At 37.7% G+C, this 17170-nt stretch overlaps 1 protein-coding gene across 1 annotated transcript in view; it reads left to right on the forward strand.

Moving 5' to 3' along the window:
- The first annotated feature begins 2737 nt into the window (after positions 1-2737).
- The window catches only part of slc4a5a (solute carrier family 4 member 5a), a 51972-nt gene continuing 37539 nt past the window's right edge, over positions 2738-17170 (forward strand). Inside the window, 3 exon segments of the mRNA XM_055162125.1 lie at positions 2738-3463; positions 7798-8089; positions 14673-14731. Coding sequence (XP_055018100.1) covers positions 14674-14731 — 58 coding nt within the window. The 5' untranslated portion in view covers positions 2738-3463; positions 7798-8089; position 14673.

Here is a 17170-nt window from a genome sequence, read left to right on the forward strand (position 1 = left end):
TATTTAAAATATCGAGATATCGCCCACCCCTACCCTGAGGACTAATTGATTGGGAGCCCCTCCAAGTCTGTGGGCCCCTCCAGCAGCCACCTACTCTCGCCTAATGGTAGCACCACCTGATAACTACACCTGTTTTATATGTTTCATAAAAAACAGTCTGGTATTCTCATAAGGTTTTCTTGGTATAAATTAAGAAAAAAATATACATTTTATTTCCATTATATACTTTCATACTCTTATCTCATATGATGCTTTTTTTTCTGTATTTTACTAGGTAAGTTTGTGTTATTTGATCTAATTTCAACATTTACAATTTACAATATAAAAAATGTATCAACAGTGCCATATTTAAAAAATATATATATATGTATATGTTAAATGGAATAAGAGATGTTTCCTGGACCTGGGGGATATCCCATGAACTGAGCTAAAGCAAAAGCCTGGCTCATGTGGGCAATCCAGGTTTATCAAAGCCTCAGTTCCGTTCAGCCAAAGTGATCACCAGAGGTGACCTGAGTTGCCGCAGTAACAAGCACCAGGGCACAAACCTGGTCAGAACCCGTCTAACTGTCAGTATTATTTTAGCTTTGTCTCCAAGAATTTCTAAAGAGACAGTTCATTCAACAGTTTTAGCCTGTGCATCAACACACCTGTTCGAATACCTGTCTCTGTCTGATACAGTTGAAAAAGTGACTTTTATAATCATGTGTCGCTTGAGACTTTTACAGTCCATACATTCCTATGCACGGGACACACATGTATGGATGCTGCTCTCATCAAAAAAGCACAAACCGTATAAAAGCCTATGGCCATTATTTCATTCAAATGATGTTGCACATGTGTCTGTTGTGAGGGGCAGTGCAGCTTTTACGCACAGACTCTGGTTTGGACTCTGAGGATGACAGTGGATTCTGTTTTTTTGCTCCTTCATCAGAGAGCTGTCTCTCTCTCTCTCTCTCTCTCTCTCTCTCTCTCTCTCTCTCTCTCTCTCTCTCTCTCTCTCTCTCTTTCTCTCTCTCTCTCTCTCTCTTCATTCCCTCTCTCGTTCCCTGTCAAACTACAAACACCTTGGCTCGGATTTAATCATTTCTTGTTAGGGTACACGTGAAGAGGTATGTTACAGCTTTACTTTTAAGCACAGAGGAACTTAAGCTCCACACGTACTACTGCACATTTCGGAATGGGCCTATCCTGATTTGCTCCCTGGGCGAGACCCCCTCCAGATGCTCTCTCGTTTAGTCTGATCAGAAAAAACATCAATATTTTTGGCCCATTTTCCAAGATGTCATTGTTCCATTGTGTCTGGGAGCTCACACAAAGCGCAGCTTAAACTTCAGGCCTGAATTAGCTTTGGTCAGACTCAGACTTATTTCTGTTATGGTACGACTTGAGGCTTAAACTGCAGATGGAGCTAGTTTCATTTTAGGATTTCAGGATAAGCTTGAACTTGTTAAGCACCCCCTCAAGTAGTCCTTTGGGGAAGTCATTCAAAATAGATTCAAAATATCTAAATGAGACCTATCATGTTTATTTTTTCACAGAAGTAACTTTTAAGGTAGAATTTACACACCATTGTTGGCAAGCTCAGGGGATGCGGTGTAGTGTTTTGCTCAAGGGCATTTGAAGGAGTCAAAAGGAAAATTTTCATGATTTGGCATCCCTCTTTACCTCCTGAGCCTCTGTCACGAGTGAACCAGAAGTAATTTATTTTCAAGTGTACACTGTTCTGTTATGGAATAAAATGACTTTAGACTCTTTAGTTTTATTCTGGTAAAACGTATTAAGTAACTAATATGAGTGAGACTGCAACCAAAACCACAAGTCCTCTTATTGTCAAATCATTATTACAAAAATATTATAAAAAAAGCAATATTTTTCAGCCAAGCAATTTGTGAGCTGTTGTAGCCAACGGGTCCAGACCAAAACTGATGCGTTTCAAAGGGGTGCAAAGACAATACTCTTTGGATACCTCTGCCACAGTACTACTGCTTTTCTTTCATTTTCATTTTATGTTTTTAGTTAAAATACATATAGTTTAATTTAATACATTTATTTAGACATATATTTTATAATTTGGGTGCACACAGCTTAGTTAATATATTTTATAATTATTAATATATTCATATTGTTATATAATAATTATTAGCTTATAATTATTTGCTTACACTTGTTCTTTTTGAGTTGCCAGACCTTGGGACCGATGAGGAGACGGCAAGCCTTGGCAGAAACCACCTTCACTAAGCCAAGGGGGGAGCACTATCTAGTTTAGTTTTTGCTTAGTTTGCCTAGTTTGTTTAAAGTTACTTTATTAATTACAGCTATTTTCTGTATAATTATAATGATTTGCCTTATTGTTACTTTGACTGAGTTAGTACCAGTAGTTTTAGTTTATCCTTGAGTGTAATTCCTCCCTACTGTGTTCAGTTTTAGCTAGTCCTCCACTATTTAAACACCCCTCTTCCTTTGTCTGGTGGGTTAGGTTAGTTACCTCCGCCAAGGAGGTTATGTTTTTGCCAGCGTTTGTCTGTTTGTTTGTTTGTTTGTCTGTTTGTTTGTTTGTTTGTTTTTCTGTTAGCAACATAACTGAAAAAAGTTATGGACCGATTTTGATGAAATTTTCAGGATTTGTTGGAAATGTGAAAAGGAAGAACTGATTTCATTTTGGGGGTTGATCCGGAAGAAATCCTGGATTCTGGATCACTTTGAAATTTTAGTTAACATTGTGGTAAATGGGGCCAAAAATTTTGTTTCTCAATATCTCGGTTAATTATTGACCAAACCCCATGAAATTTGACTCAGGGATGGACAATGGGATCCTCTTTCATATTCCAAAGGCTGATCCGGATCTGATCCAGAAGACTGATTTTATCGCAATTTATATAAAAAATGGGGGTAGTCCTTGGCGGAGGTCTGTGCTCTCTGAGTGCTTTTCTAGTTTAGTTCTGTTTTGTTTGTTACGACATGACTCTGCTAAGGTCAGGGAGGTAACAAAAACCAAAATGGTAAAAAAAAAAAAGGAAGTAATTTAATTAACAGAAATGTAAAGGTTAAATAACAAAAGTGGTCTAAAATATGTGCACAAAATAACCTAAACTAAGACAACAAAATAATAATGACTCACATAAGTCAATAAAAAAAATTATGACAAATTAAGGGACACATACACAAAACAAAACCACAGATGTTCCCAAAACAAAAGTCAAATAAACCTGCCAACAGAATCAACTGACAACTAAAAAGACACAAAACAGAACTAAACTACCTAGTGTCTCACACACAAAGTTAGACTAACAACAAAAAAGTGAGACACAGACACAAAATGGCAGACTGGCCACAGAGGTCAGCAGCCTCCAACAGGTTTGGCTGATCTTCTTATAGGAGGAGGTGGCTGCAGAGGAGACAGGATTGGCCAGGTGAAGAGGTGCCCCCACCAATCACAAACCAGCAAGCAGCAACCAAACAGGTACAGGCGGGAAACCAGTCCTCCAATCAGGAGCGAGGGCTCACACAGGACGGGTTGCATGTGAAAGACAGGAAATTTGAGCCTCATATACAAATTTAACAAAATGATAACACAAGTGCACAGAGCTAAAGGCCTGGGCCGTAACATTCTTTTTAAGTTAGTTAAGTTATACCAGTTGGGCCATACTTTTTTATTAAATTATTTTAAGTTTTTGTTCAATTATATTTTTTGACACCTTCGTCCCTGCCTATTCTGTTTCATCCCCTACACACCTCCATTGTTTAACTTGCTTACAATGTGCAAGTTATTTAAAATAAAAATACAATGCACCCTTTTGTATCCCCTGTAGACGCTTGGCCTGGTTGCAACACACAGTAAACCAGAGAGATTATAAGGAGTCTAAACAGTTCTAGGATAGTACAGCCTTAGATTTTAGTCACTTCAAGCCAACAAAGGCATGTAAGTACCGTAAGGATATTCATTGCGGCATTAAAATTCACTTGAGACATTTTCACATTCATAAACACTAAACCTGTAACTTGGTCTGGTTTGGTATCTCCATTTAGATAGAAAGGTTTAATGCCATTGTCTGAAACATTTCAGACAAAGCAATAAGATCTCCATGAAGAAAAGTATTTGACAGATCCTCCAACAGAACAGTTACACAATGCAACTTTAAGTAACAAAATTGAATACTTTTTCCACCACTGATAAAGCATACTGCAGTGCCAACATTTTTACTTCATTATAAAAGTCATGAGGTGAGATTTCCCCCTGGGCCCAATGGAGGTCTGTGAACAGGGCAGTGTAGGGTGTGTAAGGTCAATGAACATTCTATTGTTTCATTAGGTATTGACAAAACCACTCATAGTTTATTTTTAGATGTCCCTTGCTGTTATTTTTAGATGTTCACTAATGATTACTCCAATCATGGAGGTGAGGAGTTTAAACAAGGCTAGGTGCAAATTCACATTGTCATTAACAGTCATGATGTTAGGGGGACTGAAATAGTGCTTCAAGAATTAGAATTAATAAATTTTTCAGTGCTTTTCTAGACTAAAATAGGTTCGTTACACTTGACATGACAAACATTTTGTATTCTCTCTGATAATGTTATATTCCCAGATGAGGGAAAGAGCCAGATTGCCCTGTTGATTACATTGTACTTTGCTATCAAATATCCAATATGTAAATCCACACATATTGAAGCTGATCATTCCTAGTGATTAGACCCAAGAACTCACCATTTAACAACAAAAAACTTAATTTTAACAATAACCTGTTAATTTTCGGAGCCCCCATCAAATATGATTGGACAATACAATGGTGTTCCCCCAGGATATAGTACCAAAGGCTGTCACACACTACAGGATTTTTCTGTCTTAAATGATTTTTAAATGTGCAACAAAAAGTGCACACCACAGACAGGTGGAGAATCTTAAGAAATTTTAAATCTCCAATAGCAAAGACTGCAGTGGGATATGTCTGCAGACCAGAGTAAAATGACTCACTTTAAGACTCTTTTAAGTGTTCAAAAGATCAGAGCACTGCACTTCTAGTTTAGATGCAAGACAAACTGTGTTATCATTTGTGAAATGTGACGCAATACTTCAGATATATGATTTTTAATGCACAGAAGGTTGGATATAAAGTACACAGTAGAGCCCGGCCGATATATAGGTTGGCCGATATTATCGGCCGATGTGGACACCTGGAGGCATATCAGCTATCCCCCAGTATGTTTGCTGATATGGGCCAATATTTAGGCATGTTATACCTTGTTATAAAGCTTAGACTCTCTGCATTATGTTCATTTAATCCACATTTACAGTCCTAATTTGTGACTCCGCATCAGTATTTATCTGCGGAGTCATTTGTCTGTGTATGTCCGTACTGTCCCTGAACACACCACCGTCACGTCACTCGCGTGCGTTTCTTTACACCCGCAGCGGTGCGCAACACTGAGATTATATTCTTTTTACGGACAATCGGTTTGAGTCTGGATTAAAAGGACATTTTTTAATGCAGACTTGTGATGTGGGAGGAGCCTGTGTGAGCGGTGAGTGTTGGAAATATGTCGACTTTGAAGCTAGTTTTGGTTATTTGTTATTGGTTAGCGATTAGCTGCTGTAGCTCCCACACATAAACAGACTGTTTTCTATTGGCCTAATGTAAAGTGACTATATTGACCATATATTTGTTACTGGACCTGCACTGATATGTAAATGAGCTGGGAAGAGATGTGCGAATGATCCACATTTATGCATATAATTAGTTACCGTGGCTTGCACGTATTTACGGCTAAAGGCTAATAGCGGTAGTTTCTTTACTAGCTAGGAGTTATGGGTCGGTCGCGAGTGAAATGACTCTTAGAACCGGCTCTTTGAAGCGAACAACGGGAGCCTGCTCCTTATTGGGAGCCGTGTTTTCTCTTTCTCTCACTTTTTTTCTCTTCACACCACATGCAGACTTCTGGTAGTTTGACAGCGGCAGCAGCTGAAAATAAAACTTTTAGAAATATGCGTGTGCATAGGATAGAAAAAAACTTGCATATTTGGTTGTAGTTTAGCATAAAATAAATAAGCCAGGACTAATCTTGGGCTCGAGAGAGGGAGAGAAATAGAGACCGAGTCCCGACACTCCCCACAGTTCTGGTTTAGTTCTGCTTACAACAAAACAATCTGAAGAGCCACTTGGGAGCCGAAAGAGCCAGCTACTTATGGTGAGCCGGTTCTCTAAAAAGAACTGGAATACCCATCACTAGTAGGTAGAATCTTATGCAAATATAGGGTGCCATTAGGGTGACCTACTGTCTGTAAATATGACGCAAAGAGGCAGAATAACAATAAATGTTGCCTAAATAAACCCAATTCAAAAACCACTAGAGCCAAACCTAAGTTTTTTAAACAATTCAAGATTTACAGTGAATTTTTACATGACTAAATATATGGTGATTATATCGGCTATCGGCAGATCCAACTCCCATTTTATCGGTATCATATCGGCCACAACAATATTCATATCGGTCAGGCCCTTGTACACGGGAAATAGAGTCACTATCACTAATCTGCAGCTTCACCTCGATCTGTGTGCTGTGTGGCTGTAAACAAATACATGTGTGGAACTAGTCTCGTCTTTTTTACTCTTAAACTCTCAAACTGGATGTCATTATTTGCGGAAGACCAATTCTCTGGATTATGTGGATGAGATGCTGCAGGATAAATGTACGTATTTACAAGAGATGAATAATAAAGTCTTCTCATTATTTGTGTCTTCTCATATATTCTCTGTCCGTCACTTTTATTGGCTGTTACCGTGGCATTGCTGATGGTTAGTGGTTCTGACACCACACACGAGGAGCACAGCGGCTTCAAAATCACACACGCAGACACAGTCGAGTCACGCCTCCCTGAGCTCAGTGAGAAGCAAATCACAGCCTAAATCATGCACATTCTTCTATAGTGTGTGGCGGCCTTAAGGGAAAACCTCACTTGGACATCTATCAACCTAGTTGTGTCATGGTTACGACGATGACATCAAGTTTACACCTGACCCACCAACACCTATACCATTATACCTGGTTTACTCCTGGTATACACCTGATTTATACCTGGTTTAGACAAAAAAGAAAGAAAAAGAAATGTAAACACAATTTATTTTTGTAATTTTAGATAAAATTTAAAATTTTCTTTTCAATTCAGTTTATGGAGATTCACTTGAACAATTTCAGAGGGTTACACTTAAAGGTGCTTTGTGTAACTTTTCTGGTGGAGGGTCCATGAAATGCTTTTCTCCATGGAGATGTTATTGCTTTGTCTGGAATATTTCACAGTACGGTATTAAACCTTTCCAACTTCATGGAGACCAAACTAGACCAAGTTACAGGTCAGATCTGTGGAGAGGTAACCCCACACACTCACAGTCAGAATGCTTGTATTCCTAGGTATTTTGAGCCATAAAATCACCTGCAATTGAATAAATGTAAGGTAGAACTGCTACTGTCAACTGTACAACATTCCAGGCAGAGCAATAACATATATACAATACATATAACGAGCAGGTGACTGACCTCCAACAAAATGACACAGTGCACCTTTAAATTAACTCATGTAAACAATAGTTCCACAAAGTTCCAAAGTATGGCTTTAAACTGCCTTCATTCCATTCCATTAGTGTTAAATACATTCAATACTCAATATGCAGTGCCCCTTTTCACTCATGCCTACTATACATTGTGGTGTAACCCTCTCTGAATGCCTATTGATTTAAACTATAGAACAAGTCTTTCCTGTACGCATCATAAACCCACCATAACTTCCTCTGTTTTTCCACAGGGCTGTACAGTGTATCGACAAGCTTGTGAGTTCTATTGAGGGATTTTCTATCTGCTCTGACACAACTTCCTGCCTGGAGCCCTGTGCCGAGTCCTACATTGGCCCATATTGAACCGCTGGTGAGGGAGAGTTGAGTAGACAAGCAGAAATATACAGATGAGTTGCTCTCTTTGCAGGATTTGGACGTGATTCTGGCGTGGCAAAGCTCTTCTGGCATGTTTTTGTGGAGGCAACGCTACACCAAGCACAGGCCATTTTCTGGGTTACTTTCTCCAACCGCAAACTAATCCAGGTAGGCTGCTTTCTGCTGATGTGAACTCACTCTAAAATGGGTTTTTAAATGTGTGCTTTGAAAAACGGTCAAGTTAAACCTTGCATATTGTACTGTTGTGTATGTTCTGTTCTTTAGTTTGCTGATTTAAAGGTGCACAGATGTCATTGCTCTACCTGGAATATTCCATGGTACGACATTAAACAGCTTTACCTTAAATTAATTCAATTACAGATGCTTTTATAGCTCAAAAATACCTAGAAAAACAGCCATTCTCTCTGTGAGTGGGGTTGTCTCTCCACAGATCTGACCTATAACTTGGTCTTGTTTGGTCTTCATGAAGTTAGAAAAGTTTAATACCACACTGTGCAACATTCCAAAGTTATAACATCAACTTAGACCAAAAATATTTGAAAAACTTGTATTCACTTGACTGCAGTAATGGACTTTTCACATGGTTTGCTCCTGGTTTGAGCCCAGTTTAGTCGCAATGTAGACATGGTCTGGTCCTGGATTAATCCTGGTCTAGTCCAGGTTTAGCTTTGGGTTTAGTGTAAAATGTTTAAAACCTAAACCTGGCAAATTGCTCCATTCGCTGTACTTGTATATTTTGTTCTGATGAAGACCTGGTTTGATCCAGGTTTGGTCCTGGTTTGAGCCCAGTTTAGTCCTGGTTTGGGTCTAGTTTAATGCTGGTCTATTCCAGGTTTAGCTCAGAGTTTAAAATATGTTCAAACCTTAAACCCAGCAAATTGTTCAATTGTCTGTTTGTGTATAATTTGCAGATTTTTAACAAGTTTAGTCCTGGTGTAGACCTGGTTTGATCATGGTTTAGTTCTGGTCTAGTCCTGTTTTTAGTTCCATTAAGTCCCACTTTTGATGTGTGTGCAAATGTGAAAGCAGTTAGCCCTTCATACTCATATTTGCTATTTTTTCCCGCTCTACATGTCATAAATGGTTGAAATTTTAATAGAAAAACTTCACTGCTTAGCCTTTTCTCAAATGTTTTGCTCTCTTGATAGCATACTTGACAGCACATATTAATACCAAAATTATTCATAATCTTTTACTTTTACTTCTAATACACGCAGTAAGTGGTAACCCAATTTTGTGGCAAACCCTTTGAGAAATGATTAAACTACACTGCCCTTTCCCAATTGTACCCAGTGAAGACTGCAGGACACAATCATATCTCAGTAACCTCTAATTATGCCATTATATCATTAAGCTAATCAACCAGCCATGTGAGGATCTGATGGCGAGCACTGAGTCTCAGGGAAAGTGTCTATGATGTGGTTAGTTTGTACTGGTTAGTCGTGGCTTCTTTTTGGTTTACTTTACCTTCAGATCTAGATTTTTTGTCTCCTACAGCTGTCATAGATTTACAGAAGGATTATGATGCAACTTTATAATTATAAAAAAGACTCTAGAGTTTGCAATGCCAGTGTTGCTCATTATAATTTTAGCTATTTTTAAAATATGATTTATTCATGTGCATCTGGCAGAATGAATTTGGAATACAATATATAGCAATTATATTTGAGTGCTGTTTAAACATTTTCATTGAGAATGTCTTTGTTATCAGAGCAAACTCTTACATAATGCCTTTCATTAAAACACGTATACAGAATAGATATAGCTATATATAGTATATAGTATTTTTTTCTTTTGTGAGTAGCGCACATATGAAATTAACAAAGAGTCATGTGGTTTCTTTTATGGGCTAGGACAAAATCACCAGTTTGACTAGATTGGTGCTTCCTACTGTCAGGATCTTGTGCCAGTCCCAAGCCCATATAAATGGAATGGGAGGCAACAGTGGGTCGCTAGCATCTCATATACAAAACCAAATTGACATATTTACTGCTTTACTGCCAGATGATAGCCATAAAGGGAGAAAAAGCTATATTTAGTTTTAGTTATATGAAGACAGAGGGGGGCAAAGGGGTCCATTGTCCCGGGTTTTAGGGGCCCAGAATTGGACCCTCTTCCTATTAATTAATATTAGAGGGGGCCCATGTTTCTTGCCCCGGGCCCCCAAATTTCTGTCAACAGGCCTGTATATTAACATATCATCATTGCACTGTTTTAACTTAGGACCTCTTGTATATAGTTTAAATATATTTAATTACTTTATTTCTAGATTTTATTGAATTTTTACTTTTTATACATTTATATAATTTTGCCTTATTTGACACCAGTCTCTTGCTATTTCTGCTACTTATTTAGAGTTTGTTATTAACATTTATATGTTTTTTCCTCTTTGTTGTTATTTTATATTGTGATTTGTGAAGCTACTCTGTCCAAATTTACCCTTATGGCTCAATAAAGTTTGTCCAAGTTACGGTAAGTGTAAGTTGTCTAGTTAGTTAGTTACCCCAGCCTTGTCATGTCCACATTTGTATCCCAGTCACATGAGGACATTTCCTGTGTGCACGTGCTATTGCAGGGAGGAGGGGTCTGGGTGGGGGGGGTCAGGGTCTGTGGGCGGGACACAGGATCGATCGGGCTCCAGCCTGCAGCCTGCATCTGTGTAGTGAGTGTGAAGGGCACTGAAGTGACAGCAGGGCTAATTACACCAACAGAAAGCCTCACTCTCAGCTCTGATACGCTTTGGTACCAGCCAACGCCTTGCTCAAGGGAAGGAGTAGAGGTGGGTCAGTGGTGCTTATATAGTATCAAGTAACACCTCTGTGTAAGATAATTTAGTTTCAAATACTGCTGAAAATGTTATCAACTGAATAAAAATAAAATAGAAATAATTCAAACAGTAAAACCTGTAACACTGAAGATGAAGGGTAAAATAAATAATTAATGAATTAGCATTGAACTTTATATTTACAAATTGTTCTGACTGTAAATGACTGCACGACCTATTAGATCTGGACTTGAACCCTATAAATGTATAAATAAATAAAACCTCACTAAACATCAAAATAACACAATAAGAGGCAAAAATATGGACTTGTGAATATACTATTTTCAATAAAGTGTTTTGTTTTATCAAAATGTATTATAATGGATAATACTAGGGGCAAAGTGGTCTGTTGTCCAGGCCCCAGGGTCTTAAGGGCCCAGAATTGGAACCTCTACCTATGTGAGCCAATGTAAGTCTTCTTGTCCTGCCCAAATTTCTGTCGACGTGCCTGCTAATCTATACAAATAATATAATAATAATTTTATCCCATGAGGACATTGATGTTAGATGAAATGATAAGCAAATGGGCTTTTAATTGTAACTTTAAAAGATTATGAAATTGTGAGTTTGTGTCTTGTCTATGTCTTTAGTTTTTCTAATTAAATTTGCTGTCTTAATAAGCTCATTTGTCCCATTAACATTTTTACAAATGAAATCAACAGCTTTGTGCACTAATAAAGTGGGCTTGAGTCAAGTTGGAACTAGCTGAAGTTCTGGAGCTGGGAACAAAAAGGTTGAGCTGGAGTTCCAACAAAATCAAATTTGAGAGTAAATAAGAGAGCAGTATAATCAATAGGTAATGCAGTATTGCTTGTATTATTTGTGAATTAATGAATAAGGACTAAAGTTTATCCATGCAAAATAGTTAATCTTTGTACATGTCCCAATTTTGCATACATGGATCCCAGGTGTCTCCAGAAAGAAAAGCTACTATACCGTATATTCAATAGAAATGGTTGCTGTTACTACTTTTTGCAACAGCTATAATCACTCAGCCCAATGCTGTTTAGTTTTTTAATAGGCAAATCCAAACTTTTATCATTGTGCCGAATACCTCAAGAAAAAAGTTAATTTGGTCCAAAGTTATTCCTCACTTACCTTTATAAATTCCAAGTTTCCTAATTATTCACTGCCCAGTTTTTTTCACAACAGAGTGGGGTGGAGTTTTCCCATGACACTAGAGCACCACCAACTAGCATGCTAATGTGCACTGCCTTATTATTAGATAGTAAAATGACTTCTAATTATACGCAGAGAGCACACAGCTGACTTGACCTCAAGAGCTGCTTATCCAGTATATCTGTAATGGGGTCAATTTGGCACAAATACATTGGAGACATTGGGTCATTTAATATTTTGCTCTTGTTCTATGAGGGATAGATTTAGTTTTGAAAAATCTGCCACACAGTTTAATTGGAAAATTAGTCAGAAAACACTCCATGCAGCTTTTCGTTGAAGACTTTGACAATGTCGGAAGGAGAATGCATTTGTTTCACTTCACTGAGCACAGAAAAAGTAGATTTTACTTAGTGGAAAAAATGACTGTAAATGTATGTTTATGTGACAATGCTTTCTAATCATGTATCTTATCAAATGTTATTGTTGTGACACCATATTTTGATTCCATTGCTCACTTGCTTAGAGCTGCCACAGTCCATAGATGCTGCCTGGGGGTAGTTAGGGGCAGTGTTGCTGGTATGTAGAAGCATGGATGGATTTATTGATTAATGGTCGATTGGTCACTTGTACATGGGCAGTCATGCTTGCAACATCAAATGCCTTTTTGTGCTAAACAGAGCTTTTAACATGGGTAATAAGATCAAGTCACAATATATATGTGATAACTTAAATTACATTACATTTGTGCTGTAGAAATTCCAGGTATTTAAGTATTTGGCTGTTTTGATTGCTTGAAATTGATAAGCACTACAGTGGTGGCAGTGTTTTGACAGCATATGTGTATTAGATAATTTAAACCTTGTTGCTTTCATTGTGTCCCTGGGCAAGACACTAAACTCTAATTGTCTTAATATGGTCTGTTGTAACAGGAAAGGTATCCTGCAAAAAAATATTACCAGGTTGCAGTACTGGTTTGCTTTTCTGTCACCTACCATTGTCCTAATACTTTTGATATATCACTTAAGGAGAAATACAAACGTGTTAAAAGTAATCAAAATCAAGTATATAGCTAATGCAGTAAAATGCTTTCATAATAGAATAGTATCACAATTTTTCCCAATCCCAAATTCATTTCATTTTAGCACAAGTTTTTTTTACCTTGTATTGATTTCTCAGTCTGCTAGAGTCTCTCGTTGAGCTCCACAATGTATTGAATCAACTGAATCAAAATAGCCATTTGAGTAGGCATGTAATGTCTACTAGGGATGCATCGATACGGATACTGGTATTGAATATTGGCGCAGATACTGATAAATTTGTTGAAGTTGGTACTGGTTCCTTATCGATTAAACCAATACCTTTAATTGGAGGTAATAAGATTAATTAGAGGCTTATTTTGGCCTAGAACATTTGATATTTTATGTTATTAGGTTCTTTTTACTGTATAAATCAGCTGACCAGACATGTCACAGCAAGATCACGTGACCACTCTGAGGAAAACCACTAGTGAGCAGTCGAAACTGTCAGGTATGAAAAACAAACTCTTGTTCTGTAAAAAGAATCTATATAACGTACGTCTCCAAATGTTTGAACTTTTATTCATATGAAGCTGCTCAGTAGTTACTTGAACTTATACCAGTTGCATAACACAACTGAATCTCGTGTTTAATAAGCTCATTGTGTTTTAAGGAAATGAGTGCTATTTGCTGTCCTGACACTGATATTGGTTAATATCAGCATAACTCTAAACATCGACTGTAAACAACAGCAAATCCTGTTCAAAATGCTTGTAATTCTTGAATTAGTTTAGCGGTTCATATTTATTTCTGTTTTGTGTGTTTGTAATCTCACTTTTTATATGTAAATCCCAGTTAGAAAAATAAATATGAAAAATTATATTAGAATAATGACGTGATAATTTTTTTTCTGAAACTGTGCAGCCCATAGTCTCTGGTGTGTCATTGTTTGCCACGTGCTATAGGTTTCCCTCACATTAGTTTTAATTATACACATTCCACTGAGCTGCCCCTCATCATTATTGTCCCATTGATTTGTGGCCCTCATGCAGGTCAGTGCACAGCAGGCTGGTGCCATCACAGCGTACCAGCACACAGGCCAACATGGATGACTAATGAATGTGGGCAATCATGTCAACCATAATTATAAAAGTCATAGTGATAACATGGTTTTAATATGGCTAAGGATGGCAGGATTATTGATTTTACTATTAAACATGATTATATGTCACAATAATTGAATAAATTATTGAACATTTAATATATTTATAACCCCAGTCTCATCTCCCATTTCTCTATGTGGGCCAAAAAACTAAGAATGTAGGAGTAACTGTATTTATTTTGATTTGTGTAACTGTATATTATTTGATTTGCTCTGTAATAATAACAATAAAGTATCCAGTTAACTGTACCTTGGCTCATACAGCATTACTGCATTATATTTTTAAATAGATGAGTGTATAAAAACATATATGGGGTCATGACACATGGGAGAGTAGTATAGATACGCCCTCAAAGCAAACATAACAATTGCCTCAAATGTGTAAATTAGATTATTTTCCTGTATTTCATTGTCACTACTCTAGACTTTGATAAAAGATGCCCCACAGCTCATTTTCTCCCTCACTTATATCCCATTGAAACATGTGAAACTCTATTATCACTGTTCCCATTTCCAGCATGTGAGAAAACTCCCACTCAGATTCTGCCCCTTTTCAGCAACACATTCAAACCTTTAAAAAGCTGTCACTTCTGTGTCTGTGTTTTGCAGGATGGACCATGGAGACCGAGGCATGGGCGTCTCACAGTTGCGTTATGAGGAAGAGGAGGGTAAGTGGGCCTTTAGATGCAATTCATATAGACAGAGTACAGTGCTCCAAATGTAATTTTAAGTTTATAATATCGCAATAAAGATCTAAAACAAAACAAGTCCTCTGACTTCACAGTTGAAAATAGGAGTGACAATTTCTGCCTGCCCCTTTACAACATGTCAAAAGTACAGGACCATGCTGCTACAATTCACTGTTAGTGAATGCTACATTTTAGGGACGCACCAATACTGACACTGGTATACTAGAAAACTTTGCTGGATTAGGTATCAATTCCATAATATTGGTTAAGTCGATATCCTGGTAGAGCCTTTCATTGGATGTAATAAGATGGACAAATTTTGGCCCAGAACATCTCATAATGTTTGAACTTTTATTCATATCAAGTTCTTCAGTCGTCATTTGAAGGACAGTTGCATAATGCTATTAGATCTCTAATGTAATAAGTTGGTTGTGTTTTGAGGAAATAACTGTAATTTTTCATCTCTTCACTGGTATCAGTTAATATCAGGTATCGGCAGATACTAAAGTCAAAGTATTGATATTGTATCTGAACTGAAAATGCTAGATTGGTGCATTTACTACATTTATCAATGGCGAATGAACTTTACTTTACTCTACTTTACAGTAGACGTGCATCAGCCGGTGAATGAGAAGGGTTAATGGCATGATATGTCTCCTTTAAGGGAGTCATAGATCATGGACAGTACAAGCTATAGAGAACCTACAGTCATGTGACCATTTTTGTTTTGGCCGCCATATTGACGGCCCCAACGACGGTAGTTCACATTGTAGTAATATAGAATTTCAACACATGGACCACACTTCTCACTTGGATGCAAGAAATAAATTAAAGTACGAGGCAAAATTAAACAGGTTCAACATTTTAAACCCATATTGCGTTCCAGGTGCTCTCTTTACACCATTAAAACAATGTGCTACATTGCCGGATTTACAATATGCAGACATTTACAACTACTTAATCAACTTTCGCTCTCAGTACACTGGATTGTGTTTGAAGGTCAAAAAGTCTAGACTCCTACAAATATCTGACCTCAGGTTGGGTTTATGACCCCCTGGTGTGGTGTCTTCCGACAAAGAAAATATCTTTGATAACCGCAAAGTTAATTGACTTTCTTAAATCTTACATCACCTTAGCTAGAGTAACCTTGTTATGTGTTAATTCAGTTGTAATTGATGATGACTGACCTCCGACAAAGTGCTTGCTACAAACCCTGCAGTGCTTTGACAGCAGCCACAATTGACGTCCTTTAGTCGGCTTGTCTTTGGTTGAGTCATAAATTCCTCCGATTTATGGCAGCTATCCACTTGTCTCGTCTGTCAGCTTCTACTGGGAGCCTATACAGCTGAACCCCTGTGTCTTTATTTCTGTGAGCAACACTTTTCTGGCATGTGTCTTCATGTGAAAATGACAGGAACCACTCGAAAAAGTGCTAACTTTACAATGGCAAACTATTGTGGATCAGGGCAAGGCCGTGACGTCACATGCAGGTTCTCTATAGAAGTAGTTATTAATTATTAAATAAACACAGTAGCAAATAAGTCAACACTTGCACAACAACAAGAACTCCTGGTTTGACCCCACAACTTTAGTGTGAAGTTTGCTTGATTTCCCTGTGGCCTCCATCAACACCAAACATTCACAGTGGACTAATCCTTCAGAAAAGAACTCCTCACCGTGTTACCACCATCTACAGAGGAGGGTCCGCTGGGTTTTGTATCACACATAGACATGTACTGCTCCTGACGGCTAGCCCCAGCTCAACCTGAAAGACGGGTCAAATGCAAAGAACAAAATTTCACACATACATCTACCTCACATTATAAACTGAAGCACTGTCATATTGCGTTTGTGTGAATTACATGTAAAGCTAAATCATTTATTCTTGTCAAGAAAAAGCCTTCTTCCCACACACAATTTAGACTAATTTGCCCCCGTGTTTGGTGAGTGTGCCTGGATGCGTCCTCTTAATGAGATCTAAATTATGATGGGAAATTGTTGTAAAACGCATTTGTGTGGTAGGTGCATTTTAATATCAGATGCTGTGTCTGCTTGGCACTTATCTGCAGCTGTTTTAAGTGGCTTCTGTTTTTCCAAGCGGACCATATTGGTTTTGAGCTTCCCTGTTGCCTGGTTATTCCTGAGGGAGTTTTATCCCCAATTAGTTTTATAGCTTCGTCTTAATTGCGAGCAGATGATCACGCTTAGATCATCCTGCTTTATGGTGTGGAATAGAAATGATGAATCTCAGCATTATATCATACATAATATATAAGCAATTGGACTAACTCACTTTGAATGGACTTGATTTGGACTTGTTCAGAAAGTGCAGGCGGAGGAATAGAAATAGGATGAAGTTACTTATTTCTATTTTTATTTCATTTTTACTTGTACATACACATTTATATAATTATGCCT

Source organism: Boleophthalmus pectinirostris, unplaced genomic scaffold (genome assembly GCF_026225935.1).
Source record: "Boleophthalmus pectinirostris isolate CB_2022bp ecotype Guang Dong unplaced genomic scaffold, ASM2622593v1 HiC_scaffold_4, whole genome shotgun sequence".
Lineage (NCBI taxonomy): Eukaryota > Metazoa > Chordata > Actinopteri > Gobiiformes > Gobiidae > Boleophthalmus > Boleophthalmus pectinirostris.